We start from the raw sequence: 18054 nt of genomic DNA, 5'->3' as shown, positions 1-18054 counted from the left end.
GTACTTGAAATCTTGCGCACGCGCACTTCAGAGTATGTCGAACAGCAGCAGCCAGTAAACATGGCTGGTGTTGGTTTCCGACGGTGGGCCCAGGCTCTGTCTAAGGGAAAGGGGTCTGGTATTTCAGCCCTTTTGTCGGGATGTAGAGCAGGTTAGTTGTGTCTTAGTCTGATAGTGTTGTACAATGAATTTCTCAGGAGGTGTATATCAGGGTTTAACGTTTTTAGCCTCCTATGGACGTAACCTTGACATGCTAAGGTTGGCTTAGGCTAGCTTGGCGGCTGCTCTTCTATGAGGGTGCAGGCAGACAAAATAAAATTCTCATTTCTCATTTTTCCTTTTTTGAGCCTGCGAGCTTTGACTGCCGCGATTTCACGTATGCATTTATTGCTCTTTCAGCCTCCGGCTTGTCAAAGGACAGCCTGCCTGGGCCATATCCGAAGACCCCGGAGGAAAGAGCTGCAGCTGCAAAGAAGTACAACATGAGGGTTGAGGACTATGAACCATATCCCGACAATGGAGAGGGGTGAGCTTTAATTTTAACAAGTCTCATGATTGTTGTTGTAATTCTAACTGCTTTTGCCGGTACTGCTAATGTAGACGGCGAAAATGACTGTCCAGTCCATTCATTCTTATAACGTTAAGTCACAAACAAACTGTAAGATTTCAAAGAAAATAATGAGCAATTACTGTGTTTTTGTAGCTTTGGTGATTATCCAAAACTGCCAGAAAGATCTCAGCAAGAGAGAGACCCCTGGTACCAATGGGACCACCCTGACCTGAGGAGAAACTGGGGAGAGCCGGTAAGATACCGACTGACATTAAAAGCTATTGTTGTCCTTTTTCTGAATAAATCATGAGTATAATGATGATGGTTCATACAGCAGTTGATTATTTGAAGTGCATTGCAGGAGTAATTATGCAGTTTTACCTGAATAATTGTGTCTAGATTGTCTGAGTGGAACCTTTTTACAGGTTTTCCTATTACGTTTTTGTTTATCAAATGGACACAAGTATGTTGCTTTAGGTATTTATGCACCAATAGTGCTTGCATGTGTAGTCAAGCCCCCAAAACACATTTCAAAACAGAAAAAACCCTGTCTTTTATTTATGATGTTGTCATTACTGAATTGTATTGTTTTTAAAATTAAAACTATATATCCATTAAATGTAAGATTTAACAAACTTGTCCATATAGAATATTTCTTTCAGATATTTAGGCTGCAATCACACTAATATTTTCTAGCATGAGTTCAGATTTTTTTTTGTTAATACTAACATGAAATATAATTGAGTGAGGTAATAGATGTGGGTGTCTCTCTCATTATGTCTAAAAGTCTTAGTTTATGCCCACCATAGGCCTTATTCCAGGAAGCAGGTTAAACAAACTCTAGTCTAGTCTAGTCTCTGGTGATTAACTCTGAGATTGACAGGTCTGGGTTTTCAGTTCCAGAACAGCTGATCAGACTTAGTTCAGTCAACTAATTCTGAGTTTAGCACGTGTATGAGTATACAAAGAAAGAAAGACATCATCGGTGTAGCTCTGATATCAGGATTCACCTGGGCAACAAGTAAATAAAGAGCATATCTGCTTTAATGTTCCCCAGTTCCACCATTTATGGTCTAATCTAATAGCAGCCTTCACTGATAAATGATAACTCTCTTATGCCCATAGCAGACATTTACTGATTTATAGTTTATAAGTAATGCTAGCTGTTTTGCATTCAACTCAAAATATGGAGGGCAACTTTACGAGTCCATAAAGAATGTTATGTTTTATCTGTAAACGCAACCATTTTATGAGAAATATCTAAGATTTTATAGAGCTATACAGGCCTAATCCTGTATGGGTGGAATTGTGACATTAAAAAACAATAATTCCTAAAATAAATTTAATTTAGAATAGAATAGAATAGAATTCAACTTTATTGTCATTGCACATGCACAGGTACAGGGCAACGAAATGCAGTTTGCATCCATCCAGAAGTGCTTTAGTGATATAGATATATTACAATATATATTAGCAATAATATAGATATGTGAGTATATTACAGAAATGGGTCTATTATGGTATGTTATAATGTACACGGTATGAAGTATGTTGTGAATATTCTATAACTATAAGTATGTACAGGCTGTAGTGAGTACAAGCTATGTACAGGATATGAACTTGGGGAAATTTGAGGTTCTAAATAAATTCTAAATGTATTTAGGACATTTTTTACTCACCTTATGTCTCGTCCACAATGTTATTTCTCTCTCCACCAACGTAGGTTACAATTACATTAGTATGACCAGTTATGCAAATTAGGCAATGATGTCATTTAGTGACTTTTAGGATAGCCAATAGCAATTTTCCTTACTGAGGAGTTGGCAACAATGCATGAGGCTCCTGACTACGGCAACCGTAATGCTCCGGCAATCCATCAAGCAGTGCGCCTTCATAGCTTACCAAAGTTGTACTAAAACATTTTTTGACAGATTTCTGTGCGCCGTGTACTACATAAAATTGGTTCGAGGTCAGTAAGCACAGCCAGAATTCATACATAAGGCACACTGTTGATTTTTGAGAAAATGAAAGGATTTTAAGTGTGCCTTATAGTGTGTAAAATACGTTATACAGAAGAAAAGAATATATCGCGATATATATCGTTACCACACATGCTTCAAATTATACCGTGATATGGATTTTAGGCCATATCGGCCAGCCCTACTGTCCAGCCATACAAATGCACTTGGATTCAGAGTCACTTCTACCTGGATAAACCCACTTAGAGTGATTGAGAGGATTTTAAGTAGAAAATGTGTTAAGGTTCAGACTCTGAATTTCAGACAGACATTTAAAAAATATTGTTTGATATCATTTAATAACTGAACCTGTCAACACATTTCACAATGTTCACGGTTGACTGTAGCTCAGGAGGTAGAGCAGGTCATCTACTAATTAGAAGGTGGTTAGATCTCTGGCTGCTCCAGTCTGCTTGCCAGATATCCTTGGGCAAAATACTAACCTAGAAAGCAATTGAGCATAGAAAAAGCTGCTTGTGTAAATGGGTGAATGAGGCATGCTGTATAAGCACTTTGAGTGCTCAGCTAAAGAAGAAAAGCACTATATAAGAACCAGTTTGTTTACCATTTAACACAGAATGTCTGAACCCTGCATTTTAAAAAGTCAGTCAAATGCATGTAGTCTTAAACACATTTCAATGATGAAATGAAACCAAGTGTCATTCAGCTGATTCAGGTACAGCAGGAGGGAATGAGTCAGAGAAGAAAATCTGCGAGTGAGCAGGATAGGTTTAAAGAGTATGTTACCATGGTAATTGAATCAGAGTTTAAGTTAACTCTCTTTCAGGAACAGAAAACCTAGATTTGCACAGATTTTTTTTTAAAAAAAACCCTCTGTTTTAGTGAAACCCGTTTCTTGTGATAGGGCCCAGGCTAAAATGCAACTAAAATGAGGTCAGCACCATTAACAAGGAACTGTGTTCAGTTTAGCCTGGCTGAGACCCAGCTTTCTTTGCAGAATGCAGTTTTCTGAGCTGTCACAAATTGACTAAAATTATAAAATAAGCAATTTAAGATTGCGTTTGAGAGTTAATCTGTGATTGTTCTACCTCTTAGATGCACTGGGATTTTGATATGTACATCAGGAACCGTGTGGATACATCTCCCAGCCCTGTGCCATGGTCCACAATGTGCAAGCAACTGTTTGGTTTCATTGGGTTCATGCTGTTTATGTTTTATGTTGGAGAGAAATTTCCAGCATACCAACCTGTTGTAAGTACACACCTTAATGCAAGAATTCGGTTTTCTTTGTTTTTTTGTTGGTGTTTTTTTTCCCTCACTGTTACAATTTTCAGCAGCTTAAAAATGGCTGGATCATCATTCTTTCAATTTTATAGTTTAGTTTAGTCACTATTACTTACTCTTTATGGTTTCCTTCTTTTTTGTTCTTCTTCTTCTTTTTTAAAAAAAAATCTAAATGTCTCTGACATTGACATGGTGTCAGAGCCAGATACAGAGTTAGAAGGATGGACCCCTCTAAACCCCCAGAAAGCTATTTCTGTTCATCTAGACCATAGGTGTCAAACTCTGGCCCGCGGGCCAAATTTGGCCCACAGCCTAATTACATTTGGCCCGCAAAGCCATACCAAATTATTATTAGAGCTGGCCTACTGGTATTATACAGCTAATATATATATTGTTTAGTATTAAGCTTTGCTTGTTCCATATTCAGTTTTTCAGCAAAACGTGTTTGAGCACATAAGAAAAGATTCATTCTTATATCTGGAGGAATAAATATATTTCAAAAAATACTAACGTTAGCCCGCGACTTTGTTCCAGTTTTGAATTGTTGCCCACTGTGTATTTGAGTTTGACACCCCTGATCTAGACGTTCTGTTATCAGTAAGAAAAACATTGCATCACTTATCCAAGCGACTTCTTCAGTTTGATCTCAGTCTTATCTGGATGGTTGAGCATGGATCAAGGCAATACCCCTAAACTAACCCTAGTTAATAAAGATTTCTTATTAACACTAGATTCTTTTGCAGTCTAGTGGCCAATTTGATGATTGTTGATACAGAGGAAGATACTAAACGTGGCAAAACACATGATCTCCATAATTATATTTACTAAATATTTTATTTTCAGTAATTATATAACAGTGTATGTTAAAGTTAGAATCACCTTTTCTGTACAGTAACACTGTTGGTGTACAAGGTTTCATTAAAGTAATTGTCTTTTGTTTTGTTCCAGGCACCAAAGCAATATCCCTTCAATGACCTGTACTTGGAGAAAGGAGGAGATCCTGAAAAACAGCCTGAAGAAGTCAAACATTATGAATTATAATCACTAAAATGTGATTCTACTTGTTTATATATATTTCTGTCAAGAATAAAGACTTATGTTCAAAGTTAAAAGTTTGTATTTGCGTGATTTGTTATTATTTGTCTGTAAAGAATGTTAACTTGCCTTCTTGCTGTTTTGTTAAATGTTAATTTTCGACTTTTGATAAAACAGAATCATTTTCAAATGAAATGTACTCTTAGCAATGAACATGATCTATAGGTGTAAGTCTATACACTTTCTCTGGTTCAGTATTACTGGGTTAACTTCAGGTTACTGTGAGGAATGTCCTTGTCAGCTACCGTACCGTAGTGACAACACGGCAAAGCACTTTGGTCCGACTCCGGCTGTGGTTGAGCTGGCTAGCTTGGCTGTAAAGTAGCTCTCGAGTTTGTAGTAGATGCGGGCAGTCAAGTTCTGACAAATAAATTGACGTAAGTTTCTCTCAAGGCCATATTTATCTTTTTTGGGCTGAGTTTTAAGGCGCCCAGTGGTCCTTTTTGTTAAAACATGCTAACTGGGGTGGTGGCTGTTGGCTAGCTTGCGTGCAATAAAAATCTGGTCCGTTTGTGCACCGGAATTAAATAGCCCGGCGTTAGCTCGGGATTTAAAAATGAGTAGCAACGTGTATGAGAGGTTAATTTAGCATTAAAACAAATATAATGAGATCATTACCAGTAGAAGAGTCTGCTCTTACAAAGTTATTAACCGACAAAAGCTAACGCTACGGTTTCTGACACATGATTGCTAAATGCTAATAAAAGCTAACTACATGTTATGTTAGCTTGCCTAAAAGGGGCTTAATGATAGTTTAATTTAGAGGATAACTACATTCATTTCATTGTGATAATTAACATATAACTTTGCACAACCGTATTCGAAAGCTAGATTTATGTATAGACGATTAAGTTACTGCTGTTACAGGTAATAGCCTGAGGTACTCTGGAAAGTAAGAATATTCGAGATATAAATGCGAATTTTGTGTTATTAATAAGCCAACATTATATATTTTAGGGACTGGGATATAGTGTAAATGGTTTAGCGGAGTCTGTTCTGCTGTCCAGGATTTGGAATTTGAACACTTGTAGAGGAAGATGAGGCTGAAAGAGATCCAGAGGACTGCCCACCAGGCGTGGAGTCCTGCCGGGCACCATCCTATATACTTGGCCTTGGGAACAGCAGCACAACAGCTTGATGCTTCTTTCAACACCACAGCTGCTATAGAGATATTTGAGATGGATTTTTCTGACCCCTCACTGGACATGCAGCTCAAAGGGTCGTTGGCAACTACAAACAGGTAACGTAAAGAAGAGATAAATGATGACCACACAAGACCACACATTCATGGCAAGAGTATAAGCCACTGATTGTTTCCACACAGCCTATATCAGCAACCATGGAAAAGGTTTACCACGTTATGCCGCTTTGATATGATTATTGGCTCCCTGATTGATTCGGTTAGTTTTATCACAAGCTGCAGACAGTGACTGTCACAGAAGGGACACTTCATGTTGTGACTTGCCCGTAAATTCCTTACACTGATAAAACTGAATGTTTTCAAATGGTTGTATCAACAAGTAAATTCAGGCCTGCCAGTTAATTTGATACCACATAGATAAAACTAGTGCAATCTTAAAATAAACGTTTACTTATTAATAATTAAATTAATGTTGCTCATTTGCTATCTTTTTAATTGTTCTCACATCTTGCTTTAGACTCATTCTTCCATTTTTTTATTTTTTGAGATATTTAGTGTAGTTATTTGTTCAGAAGACAGCATGTTAAAGAAATAAAGCATATAACCTTTGTAGTATGCAGTCTATGACTGGGTGATAATAACTTGCTATGTCATTTATAGGTTGCATAGTATAGTGTGGGTAAATTTTGGAAGTGGAGCAGATGGTACTGGAGGAAGGCTGGTTGGTGGTAGTGAAAATGGAACACTGACTGTCTATGATCCAGAGGCAATAATGAACTCCAGTGGGGAGGCTGTAGTGGGACAATCTGACAAACATACAGGACCTGTCCGAGCATTAGATTTCAACCATTTTCAGGTAAATAGAAACCTGCTGGTGATTTCCTTTGTCATTCAAAGACAGTCGGTACAGACGTCCCTCTGTGTTTCAGATTGATGTTTTAATTTATTAATTTTTAGAGTAACCTCCTTGCGTCAGGAGCAAATGATTCAGAGATATACATCTGGGATCTAAACAACTTCAGCAGTCCTATGACTCCAGGAGCAAAGACACAGGTGAGTACATGATGGGATCACGTGGTTTGTCATGGTGTTGAAATCTTATTCTCTTCTAAACCAATGTGTTTATAATGAGTCAAACCACAATTCCCCAGTAAGTAGGTTTTGACTTTTTTTTTCTTTTTTTTGCCTTTATAGTTTTAATATCGGTGAGAAACAATGAAATCACAAGAATATTTTATTTGTGGTTGTATAGTTATATAATACTTGCTTGCTAAGGAGTAAATTTAAGCCATGGTGTCTATACTTCTTACCAACATTTGGGTATAACCTTGTTCTCCTCAGTATCAAGATAGCTGAATAAAACATGTCTGCACAGGCTGTCTATATTTCATGGGAGTCCCTGCTGTTAGAATAAGCCATGGTTACATGATATTTCCATAACAGAAACAAACAGTGTTTGCATGGTATTTGCATTCCTGGGTGAATGATTGTGAAGTTCTGGCTAATACTGATGTTTTTCACATGGCACTTTTACCACTGGAAGCATTCCAAGTCTATGGCAATCAACATGACTAGTGTCACCCAGTACTTATTTCTTGCTCATATGTCAAACCGTCCCTATATGCATATAATCATGAGGGATCTGTTGTAGTAAGACTCACAGGTAGACTTGTTTTTGTTTTAGACTAACAACTTTTGTTTTTTCTTTTCTTTTTCAGCCTGCTGAAGATATCAGTGTAGTCTCATGGAACCGGCAGGTTCAGCACATCCTGGCCTCTGCTAACCCCAGCGGGAAAGCAGTCGTCTGGGACCTGAGAAAGAACGAGCCCATCATCAAGATCAGTGATCATAGCAACAGGGTTGGTGGCTTAAATAAAGTCCAGAGTTCCTTCTGTAAAAGTAATGAAATCATGTGAACAAGTCAAAAAGGCTCATCTATCATTTTAAAGCAACACTTGTTGTCTGAGACAAGACTATTTGTAGAATGCAAAATCCTACTTTTATCCTGTTTTGCTCTGGATGCTCAGTAATTTGACTCATTTGCTAGGCAAAAATGCAGATTTTAATGTTGCATCCTGTAGAAATGAACTCTCATATTTTTAACTCTTTTATGTGATTTCAGATGCACTGTTCAGGAATGCTCTGGCACCCTGATGTGGCCACTCAGTTGGTCTTGGCCTCTGAAGATGACCGACTGCCAGTGATCCAGATGTGGGACCTCCGCTTTGCCACATCACCTCTTAAAGTACTGGAGAACCATACAAGGGGAATTTTGTCTATATCCTGGAGCCAGGCTGACTCTGAGCTCCTGCTTAGTAGTGCTAAAGACAATCGGATCCTTTGCTGGAATCCAAACACAGGAGAGGTACACAATCTTAATTACTGCTCATGTATCAGGGATTCTGCAAGTGTTTGGCAAGCCTCTAAGCTACTGAGCTATTCCACCGTATTAGGTTAATGTTTCTCTTAGAGGTTTTACACATATAAACCAGCTGTTAAAGACTATAGTTTTCAAAGTTAAAAAAAAAACCCAGGCAAATATTATGACGTAATATCATTTTGCCTTTTAAGCTGGCATCTCCTCCTTATGGGATAAACTACACTTGATCCTTAGTTGGTAGGCTAAATGACTGCTGTGTGTGAAAAGGTTAACCTTCATTTCATGCTTTACCCTGATATAGCCTTGAAGCAGGAATGAAGCTAGAGTCTTTCCTTTCTCACTGACTACAGAGCTGCAGCAATGCAGCACCACTGTTGCATCTGTGACACATAATTAGCTAAGTACCTAATATACAACTCCCCAACCTACCTCACTCTCAAGCTAGTTGGAGCTGCTCTGGTAACTTTGTGGCAAGAATCCTGTGTATTATGAGTGAATAAGCCCTCATTGTTGTTACCTATATTTGTTCCTCCAATCATGAAAGCTGTGTCTTCTATTCAGGTAATCTATGAGCTCCCAACAACTAACCAGTGGTGCTTTGATGTGGAGTGGTGCCCCAGGAATCCAGCGCTGCTTTCAACGGCATCATTTGATGGGAGAATCACTGTTTACTCTGTGATGGGAGGGAGCTTGAAGGCTCAGCAGCAGAGCACAGCTGAAAGAGTAATGTTTGCTCGGTCTTTAAAAGATTTTGAATTTAACTGTGTTTGTATTTACGGTTTTATTTGTTTAAACCGTGTCTGACCTCCATTGTTTGTCCACAAGATGGTGCCCATGTAAAGCACTTAATATTGACTTATAAACACGTTGTACATTAAGTCTGAAAGATGGCTATATCATAGTTGAAAGCTATCACATGAAGCAGGGTCACAGCTAATTATATTTATTCATTAAAATGGTTGATTGATCATCAGCTGTTAAAAATTGCTACAAATATTAATCAGTTTCACAACAGAAATATTGACATGTTTAAATGTCTTGTTTGTCTGCTTGGTCTATGAACTATTTATCAAAATAGCTGCAGTCAGTTAATTGTTTCAGCATATTTGTTTCAACATTTTTTTATGTTTTATTTAACAGATATCATCCTCATTTGACACAATGGATCCCTTTGGTACGGGGCAGGTGCTGCCTCCTTTGCAAGTTCCTCAGCCTCAAGTGCAGGACACCATAGTTCCTCCTCTCAAGAAGCCACCCAAGTGGGTGCGGAGGCCAGTGGGAGCTTCCTTTGCTGTAAGTGCAGCATTTAATGTTTTTGTAGCAATTTTCTTCCATTAAAAACAACAGAACAATTATCTTTATATATGATCTGTTTTTGTTTCGTAGTTTGGTGGAAAGCTGATCACATTTGAGAATCCCAAGTTGCCTCCAGTCCAGAGCCCCCAACCCGTCCCTAGACAAGTGTTTGTGAGCCAAGTTACCACAGAGACAGAGTTCCTACAGCGCTCTAGGGAGCTGCAGACAGCGCTGCAGTCAGGTTCCTTCAACAGTTACTGCCAGGCTAAGATTCAGAGCTCCAAGTCAGATGCTGAGCAGGACATATGGAAGTTCCTTCTGGTTCGCCATCCAGCTACTAAAACCTAATGTTAAATCTGTCAGTCAGTTTTGGGTGTTATTATCCTGTATGCTGATTCACTCTTTTAATTTACAGGTTAATTTTGAGGATGAAGCCCGTATTAAATTCCTTAAACTTTTGGGGTTTAGCAAGGATGAATTGGAAAGAAAGGTATCATGGCTCTTACTTGACTGTAGCTAGTCACTGATATTTAACATTAACTTTAAAATTTCTGTGAATGCACTGGATCTCTAAATCATATCACATACTTCCTGTTGTGGATATTCAGATTTCAAAATGTCTGGGGAAGAATTTCCAACCCAATGGACATGGAGTGGATGCCAAAGATCTGGCAGAAAAGATGCAGCGACTCTCCACTGAGGTCAGCACTTCTGCAAATGTACGGTATCTATTTTCAAGCTGTGTGTCTCCTGTTCCATTTAAAACACTCTTTGTTATTTCCAGAGGTCTGATGAAGCAGCTGAAGCTAGAACTTCAGGTTCTGTGTCACCAGCAGATTTTTTCAGCCAGACCCCAAAGGAAAACTCTAACTTTCAGATCCCAGTGTCATGTGGTAAAATTTCTCCTCTGAAAATCTACTGTTATCTGATATTTACTTGTGATTTTATGGATTGCATTGATTATCTCCTTCTGTTTTTAAGACACCAATGGTTTGATAAGTCAGGCGCTGTTGGTTGGTAACTTTGAGGGAGCTGTGGATCTGTGTCTGAATGATGGTCGCTACGCTGAAGCAATCCTGCTTTCTATAAGCGGAGGAGAAGAACTGCTGAAGAAAACTCAACAGAAATACCTAAGCAAACAAAAGAATAGCATCTCAATGGTAAGATTATGATTAATAGTAGTCCAGCTTATACAACTACAATGAAATGAATGTTTTTCCTGAATGTATACCTAACGTTTTTGTTCCAACTGCAGCTTATATCATCAGTGGTGACCCAAAACTGGAAAGACATAGTCCAAAGCTGTGAGCTGGACAACTGGAAGGAAGCTCTCGCTGCTCTCCTGACCTATGCTCACCCTGAAGACTTTGCTCGCCTGTGCGGTGAGTATCCACCTTATTCATACCAAATCTATCTGTGCTCATGGTATCTGTTCTAATTTCAGTCCCTCTATTCAAAAAAAAATTAATTTTCTTTCATCATGGTAGATACACTGGGAAGCCGGTTGGAGTGTGAGGGTACAGAGAAGCGTTGCCTGCAGGCATGTCTGTGTTACATCTGCTCTGGAAACATTGAGAAGCTAGTGGAATGCTGGGCCTTGCATAGAGACTGCTCTTCTCCTCTTGGTCTAGAGGTATAATCTTAATATTTGTTCTAATCTGCCTCTAGCAATGATGAACAAACTCTTCTGCTTATTTGAGCAAAGTTTTAATGAGTCGCTGTGCACTTACTGAGATGATTCGGGGGTGAAAAATAGTTACAGTTACCTGCCAGCGAAGAATCTTTTAGTCTAAAGGCATTTATTTGTGTTTCAGGATTTGGTTGAGAAAGTCATGATGCTGCGAAAGTCCATTGAACGTCTCCGTAACTGTGAGGTGGCGGTCCAAAGCCCAGTCCTGGCTGAGAAGCTAACCTGTTATGCTGGCATACTGGCTGCAGAGGGTAGCTTGACCACTGCCCTGAGCTACCTGCCTGAGAACTCAGACCAAGTAAAATAGCTATAAATGATTTAATTATTAATGGCACAATTCATTTTTCTTTGCTTTGTTTGATTTGTAATAACTGCATCTGCATGTTTGTCCAATTTTGTCTTGTCAGGCTGGGATCGTGATGCTAAGAAACAGGCTGTTTCACGCTCAGGGAGAGGCTCCTGTCCAACAGCAACCTCCAAACACCTTCAACAGAGTCAGTGTGTCCACTGCAAAGCCCACTCCTGCTGCTCCAACTCCTGCATCAAAAGCACAGTTTACGGTATCAGTTTGTTAGCAATACAATGAATAATAAATATATTTTCCAAAATGAATTTGTATTTAATTTGTATTCATTTGTATTTTATTTAGAGTCATTACCAGCCCTCTCCTGCTGCTCAGATGACTGCACAACAGCAGCCTCCTTTGCCATCGGTTTTTACCCCTCAAGCTGCTCCAACCAACCCTGGGCCTGGTCTACCACCTTCTTCTCATGTACTGCCACCCAGTACGACCCGCCCTGCCCTGAGACCCTCCTACCCCCAACATCCTGCTGTGGCTCCAGGTTTGACCATTTGTAGAATATTTGAATTTATTTGTATTTTTTGCCCTTTTTTGTTTCTTGATATTATGGCAATCATTTGTGGCTTTTCCCAGGTTTCCTTCCTCACCAGCCATTCCAGCCTCAGTCACCGTCCACTGCTGGACCTCCAGCGTTTCCACCTCCAGGTCCTTCTATGCCAGCTGCTACTTTATCAGGGCCTCAACTGCCACCTTCATCGTCAGCTGCTGGAGGCCTACCCCCCATGCCCAGCCCCGGGGTGCCACCAATAAGCTTCATGCCACCTACCTCCTCAGGCTTTGCACCACCTGGCTCCCAGCCTGGAGCCCCGGTTCCAGTGTACCCAGGAAGCCTTCACAACCAGGGTACTGCACCTCCATCTGTTCCCTATGCTCTTCCCGGATCTGGATATCCACAGGGTGGACCTGGAGCTCCTGCTGCAAAGCCCTTCCCAGCTCCAGTGGTGGCTCCTCCTCCTACTGGTATGAGATCACAGCTACATTGTTTCCTGACACCGTTCCACATTTTTTTAGTCATGAATTTAAAGAAAGAAATTACAGAGGTCAGCAGGAATGTATTGCTCGTGGTGATTTACATCTGTTCCGCTGTCACTCCTTTTTGACTTGCAGGATACTTTCCCTGGCTGAATTCCCAGTGTGACAACCAAGGTGACAGGGTTAGGGCTGGATATGGAATAAGGGAGGATCAAACAATCCATTCAAGAACCAGAAAAAAAATATCTGTGCAAAACAATATAGTATCCCTAAATTAACCTCAAAGTTAATATGCGTTGGTTTGCAATCCATGCAGATCTTCTCCATTTGTCTGGTTTCTTGATGATTGTTTGTGTTACCCTATATTGAAGGGAAATGTAAAGACTTACCTGGTGTATTTTTTATATGTGAGCTCTAAATGAATTTTCCAGACTCAGACAAGACTGTAGATGATTCTGTGTCAGGCAATTAAAGATGACGCGCATATATATACATTGCTATTTGAAATTAAAGCATAAGTAGGACATTTTTAAACACTTGCAGCTGCTACATAATTAACCTGAAATAGACTCAGTATGATATTCATAGAATTTTTCTTTCTGTTTTTTTGCCTTTGAGTGAATAATGCTGCCTGAAAATTTGCTTGTTTGTTTCTGCATAAACTGCCAAATCTGTATGGCTTGACTTGCAGTGTTTTTACCACCTGGGCCCAAAAAGATTGTCTCTTGTAGACAATCCTTGGTTGCTTGAGTGTATCTAAACAACGAATGTTAGTAGTTCCTTAATAATTGTCATTATTCTTCTGATTCAGGATCTCAAGAAGGCTGGAATGACCCACCTACAGTGCGAGGTGGACCCAGGAAGAAGAAGGTAAGCCTGCATTTCTTACTGTCAAAATACTGTTCTGCTGTATGCTTACAAATGTAGTAAAAGCAGCTATATTGTTGTGCGGCACCACATTCCTTTGAGGAGAGCATTGTTATTCTCTCGAGAGCTCACTAAACTAATCTAGCAGACTCTCTTAGTTTAGTTCACCCTTATTGAAAACTCAAGCACATTCACATTAAGCACTTCTTCTTTCTTGCAGGCAAGAAAGGCAGATGAATTTATGTTACACCAACAGTTTAGCAAAAATGTAACAAATATGTCATTTATTGATATACCAAAACTAAACTGCTTGGTTCATTGTTTTTTTCCTCACTCATTATGATATACTTTGTTGTATATTCAGGTTCCTGATAACTATACTCCACCAGCCCCCATCACAGCACCTGTGATGAGATTCCCAGTGGAGGCTGCTCAGCCCCATGACAACACCCAGGTACCCCCTGGAGCCCCTCAAGAGCCCAGCGTACAGGTTTGTGTCGAACGAGGGGGCTGTTTTGTGAATTCTCAACAGTAACACCTTGTCACCTTATATTTCTGTGCTTGTGTTATTCAGCTCCTCCAGCAGCTGCCATCAGAGAAGGTGCAGCAGAAAGAAATCCCTCCTGAGCACATGGTTCTCAAGTCCACCTTTGACAGCCTGGTGCAGCGCTGCCAGCTAGCTGCAGGAGACCCAGTAAGTTCCACAGTCTGTAGCCGCATCTAGGTTTCACAGTTTTTCTGGTGCAAATGTTTTTGTTGATTGAAACAAAATAATTTTGTTATTGGATACAAAGTGACAAGAAGTGTTTCTCTTTCAGCAAACTAAAAGAAAACTTGATGATGCTGCCAAGCGCTTGGGGCACCTGTATGATAAGCTGAGAGAGCAGTCGGTAAGGATCAGAAGTGATCAGATTCAGAAATTATTTTTAAAAAATTGACAGAAAAACTTGACTTTAAAAAACTGCTTTTAAATGATACAGTGCAGTTAGAAATGCATTGTGTACTTAAACAGAATCTGAGGTAAAAGTTGATAAATCTCAATATCACTTTGTCTTTCTTGATATTCCCTTTTTGTCTGCTTAAAATTTTGTTGTGAGGGTAAAACCACTGAGTTTCTTCTCACTATGTAGCAATGACTTAAAAAGATCAAATGCTGTTTACATTAACCTGCCAAAACCACAAAAACAAAAAGCAGGTGTGTTTCTATGGGCGACATGTTTGCACCATTTCCGTTTTGACCACCACAAATAAAATTCAGCTGACTCTTGTTGCATTAATAGATATCACACTCTCAACCTCAGAAAAAAGGACATAAAACCTGCATGATGAGCTAAGCCTTGTCAAGGGCCACCACTGTCATAGCAATGCTTTGTTTATAATTCTAAGTCAGCGCTGTACAGTGGAGGTGCACTGCATTACCTGAAATAAAAAAGTGCTTTTGTCAATTTAAGAATAAATGTTTATCGATATATACAATAAAATATTAGGTCTTTAAAAGGTTTGAGTTAAATGAACATGCCACACACTTAAGGTCACCTATTTAAAGACCAAAGAAAATGTTTAAACCATTGTGTACTCACTACACTGACAATATGAAACGTACCAGGATCTGTTTAATCCATCTCAGCAGGTACTTGTGTACGCTAACCTGCCAAGTGCTTAACGTTACCTTGAATTTTTAAAGTACAATTTTTTTACAACAGATCTAAAAGCCAAAGTGCATGTCAGACATCGGGATGAAGTTGTAAACCTGATATTTTTACTTGTTATGACTTAAAAAAAGGACCCAGGACATGCTGTACTTGAATCCAATGGCAACTAAGGGCTCAGCCAGTAAAAAAGCATAGTCTTTGTGAAGATAGCTGAGAAAATGATCAGTCTTAGTCCATTATATGTATTTGTAACTAAGCAAGCGTCAATTTGAGTTTACTGATGTAATTGTTGCTATCAGTGGGCACTCGAGATGCTCTAGGTAGAATGCAATACAAAGAAATAAAGTAGTAAAACAAGACAAACTATGCATTTACAGTGTCCAGTAAATGGGGATAAAACCAGAATTAAGTATGCAGTACAAGCTAAACATTTTCCATGAGCACACCAGTAAACAGATTCGGGGGATCTACAGGGATAACTGTTTACAACACAATTGCTATTAATAGTTATTAACATGAAAAAGGATCATAGATGAATGTTAATGTTCCTTCACTTAAATCATATTTATTCAACATCATCGTACTCTGCATTTTTCTTCAGTCATCCACCTGCAGACACCTAATGCTCCCACCAGGGGGGGGTCACTTCACAGTTTAAGAACTACTGTGTTTACCATGCTGAAGAAGTGGGAGAAAAAAGAAAATATAGAACTTGGGATTTGCTGTTTTTTGTGACTTAAACTGCAACAGTAAATTTGATTTTTCACAATTTTCTCACATAGTACAGTAAAAACTGTAAACATAATATAATTTCCCTACTGCCTCTCAGCTCTCTCACAACATCCTGAGCGGACTCCATGAGATCAGTCGCTGTGTGGCCAGCCAGAACTACCAGCGGGGTTTGGAGGTCCACACTCAGGTGGTCAGCAGCAGCAACTTCAGCGAGATCTCCGCCTTCATGCCGATCCTCAAAGTAGTCATGACTATCGCCAACAAGCTGGGCGTGTAACCTCCAGGTTCACCACCAACCAGACTTCAGTGTTACCATATTGTTGTATATGTATTTATTTCTTTTTGGCCTGATGACTTGCGTCAATAATGAGAATAATGGCTGATAATATTACAGATCGTGTTCTTCATCACTCCGTACAGTTTCCTTGCCAGAAGACTTGCCTGATTTGGGCAGTGAGGTTGGTTTTTGTAGAGAGTTGTCGATGTTGCTGTGATAATTTTACAAAACAAGAAAGAGGAAAAAAAAGTTGAATGTATTCCAAAATTTGTGATTCTGTGTACATTCAAGAGTTGATGTAATATACGAAGCAAGTGGTGCAAAGTCTGAATTGAGGTAGTTTACAAAGTGGTGCATTTTCATATTCCATATTACACTGCACACCAGTGCATATAGAAGTCCAGTTCAGCATTAGAAACAAACATCTTTGACTAGGAACTCTCATCTCCAAAGGTCAGACTAAAAATCATGAAAATAAAATCTGGGCTGCACTTACTATCCACCCTGTCGGTGTTCTTTGTGTGAGGGAGGAACAGGCTGACACGCTTTACTCGGTGTGTATAATTTTACAACAACAACAACAAGCATCAACACGTTTAAACACTGTAACATAGATCTTACTGTTCTCTACACTTGCTGTAATAGATTGTTTCCAGTTCATTGTGCCATGTGTGTTTTTGGGCCAAAGTACTGCAGAAGAATGTCATAGAGTGATTGTCAAGTTTTGCTGTTTTATTTCCTCTTCCACACTTTATTAGCACTGGTACAATATTTCCTGATAGCTTGTGTGAACGACTGAAGTTTTTTTGTTTTGTTTTGTTTTTTTTCTCAGTCTTGCTTCAGTATGCATGTTAACTACTTCCCCTATTGCTCACGGGGCAGCTTGTAAAACAAAAGTACACAATTTTATGTTAAACTGAACATGAACTAACATCCCCTCTGTGTTAGCCACTCCTTCTGTTAAAGATACACTATTCCTCTTTATCCAGGCCACATCTTATCCTTTCATAACCTAAAGTTCCCATTTTTAAATCATACAAGTTTTAGATTAGATCATAATAATGATATGACTTAAAGGATTTGACAAAACAAAGATCTTAAGAGTTTTGTAGCTGAACATAAAACTTTATAGTTTGGTGTGTTGTGGCAGCAAAAGGCAGTGAAGTGCCTCAGTGTGCCCATTGTGGTTGCACAGATATTTATACAATCCATCTTGCTTACTTTATTCATTTCGGTATCCTTTTTTCAAATAAAATTTCACTTAAAAGGTTGCACGTTTCTAACCATTAACTGTCTCCTTGTTCATATTCAATACAATTTTTTTGTCCTTTTTCTAGTGATCCCTGTAAGGGAGGTCATTTGCCTGTTGCACCAACCCTCTGCATGACTTCCTTCACTACATCCAAGAACTTGTGTGGTCTTCTTTTTCCCTTATTGTCTGCCAGCTCCCGCTTCAACATCCTTTATCCAGTATATCCACTATCCCTCTTTGTCTCCAAACTCTTAAACCGGAGCTGTCTCTCCTCATCACCTCCAGTGAACATCTTTAACATCTTCAGCTCTGCCTCCTGTCTCCAAACCATTCTCCATAGCTCGTCATTCTACTATCTTGTAAAGCTTTCCTTTCACTCCTGCTGCTGTCCTTCTACTGCAAATTACCTTTAATACTCATCTCCACCCAGTCCACCTTGTCTGCATTCTCTTGCACACACTTCATTGCTTTGGAGGGTTGATGCTAAGTATATAAACCTCTCTTCCATACTGTCACTAGAGATCAC

General features: G+C 39.3%; 2 protein-coding genes across 2 annotated transcripts; both read left to right on the top strand.

The window, feature by feature from the left end:
• On the top strand, positions 1-4925 carry ndufb8 (NADH:ubiquinone oxidoreductase subunit B8). Its single transcript, XM_005919559.2, has 5 exons — positions 1-151; positions 400-526; positions 704-803; positions 3625-3780; positions 4762-4925. Exons 1-5 carry the CDS (start codon positions 61-63, stop codon positions 4852-4854), a joined length of 567 nt encoding a protein of 188 aa, XP_005919621.1. The 5' UTR covers positions 1-60; the 3' UTR covers positions 4855-4925.
• Positions 4926-5009: 84 nt separating this feature from the next.
• sec31b (SEC31 homolog B, COPII coat complex component) lies at positions 5010-17547 on the top strand. Its single transcript, XM_005919560.2, has 25 exons — positions 5010-5285; positions 5916-6148; positions 6710-6905; positions 7007-7102; positions 7768-7908; positions 8172-8414; positions 8991-9152; positions 9570-9722; positions 9816-10046; positions 10141-10215; positions 10334-10426; positions 10510-10618; positions 10707-10885; positions 10981-11107; positions 11213-11358; positions 11540-11713; positions 11823-11975; positions 12065-12257; positions 12350-12736; positions 12884-12922; positions 13560-13618; positions 13980-14105; positions 14190-14309; positions 14434-14505; positions 16097-17547. Exons 2-25 carry the CDS (start codon positions 5946-5948, stop codon positions 16274-16276), a joined length of 3657 nt encoding a protein of 1218 aa, XP_005919622.1. The 5' UTR covers positions 5010-5285; positions 5916-5945; the 3' UTR covers positions 16277-17547.
• The last annotated feature ends 507 nt before the right edge of the window (positions 17548-18054 follow it).

The sequence above is a fragment of the Haplochromis burtoni genome, unplaced genomic scaffold (genome assembly GCF_018398535.1).
Source record: "Haplochromis burtoni strain Fernald_Lab_line unplaced genomic scaffold, NCSU_Asbu1 Contig_37, whole genome shotgun sequence".
NCBI classification, from domain to species: Eukaryota; Metazoa; Chordata; class Actinopteri; order Cichliformes; family Cichlidae; genus Haplochromis; species Haplochromis burtoni.
Note: the sequence above shows the minus strand (reverse complement) of the source record. Positions and strands in the feature narration are given on the sequence as shown.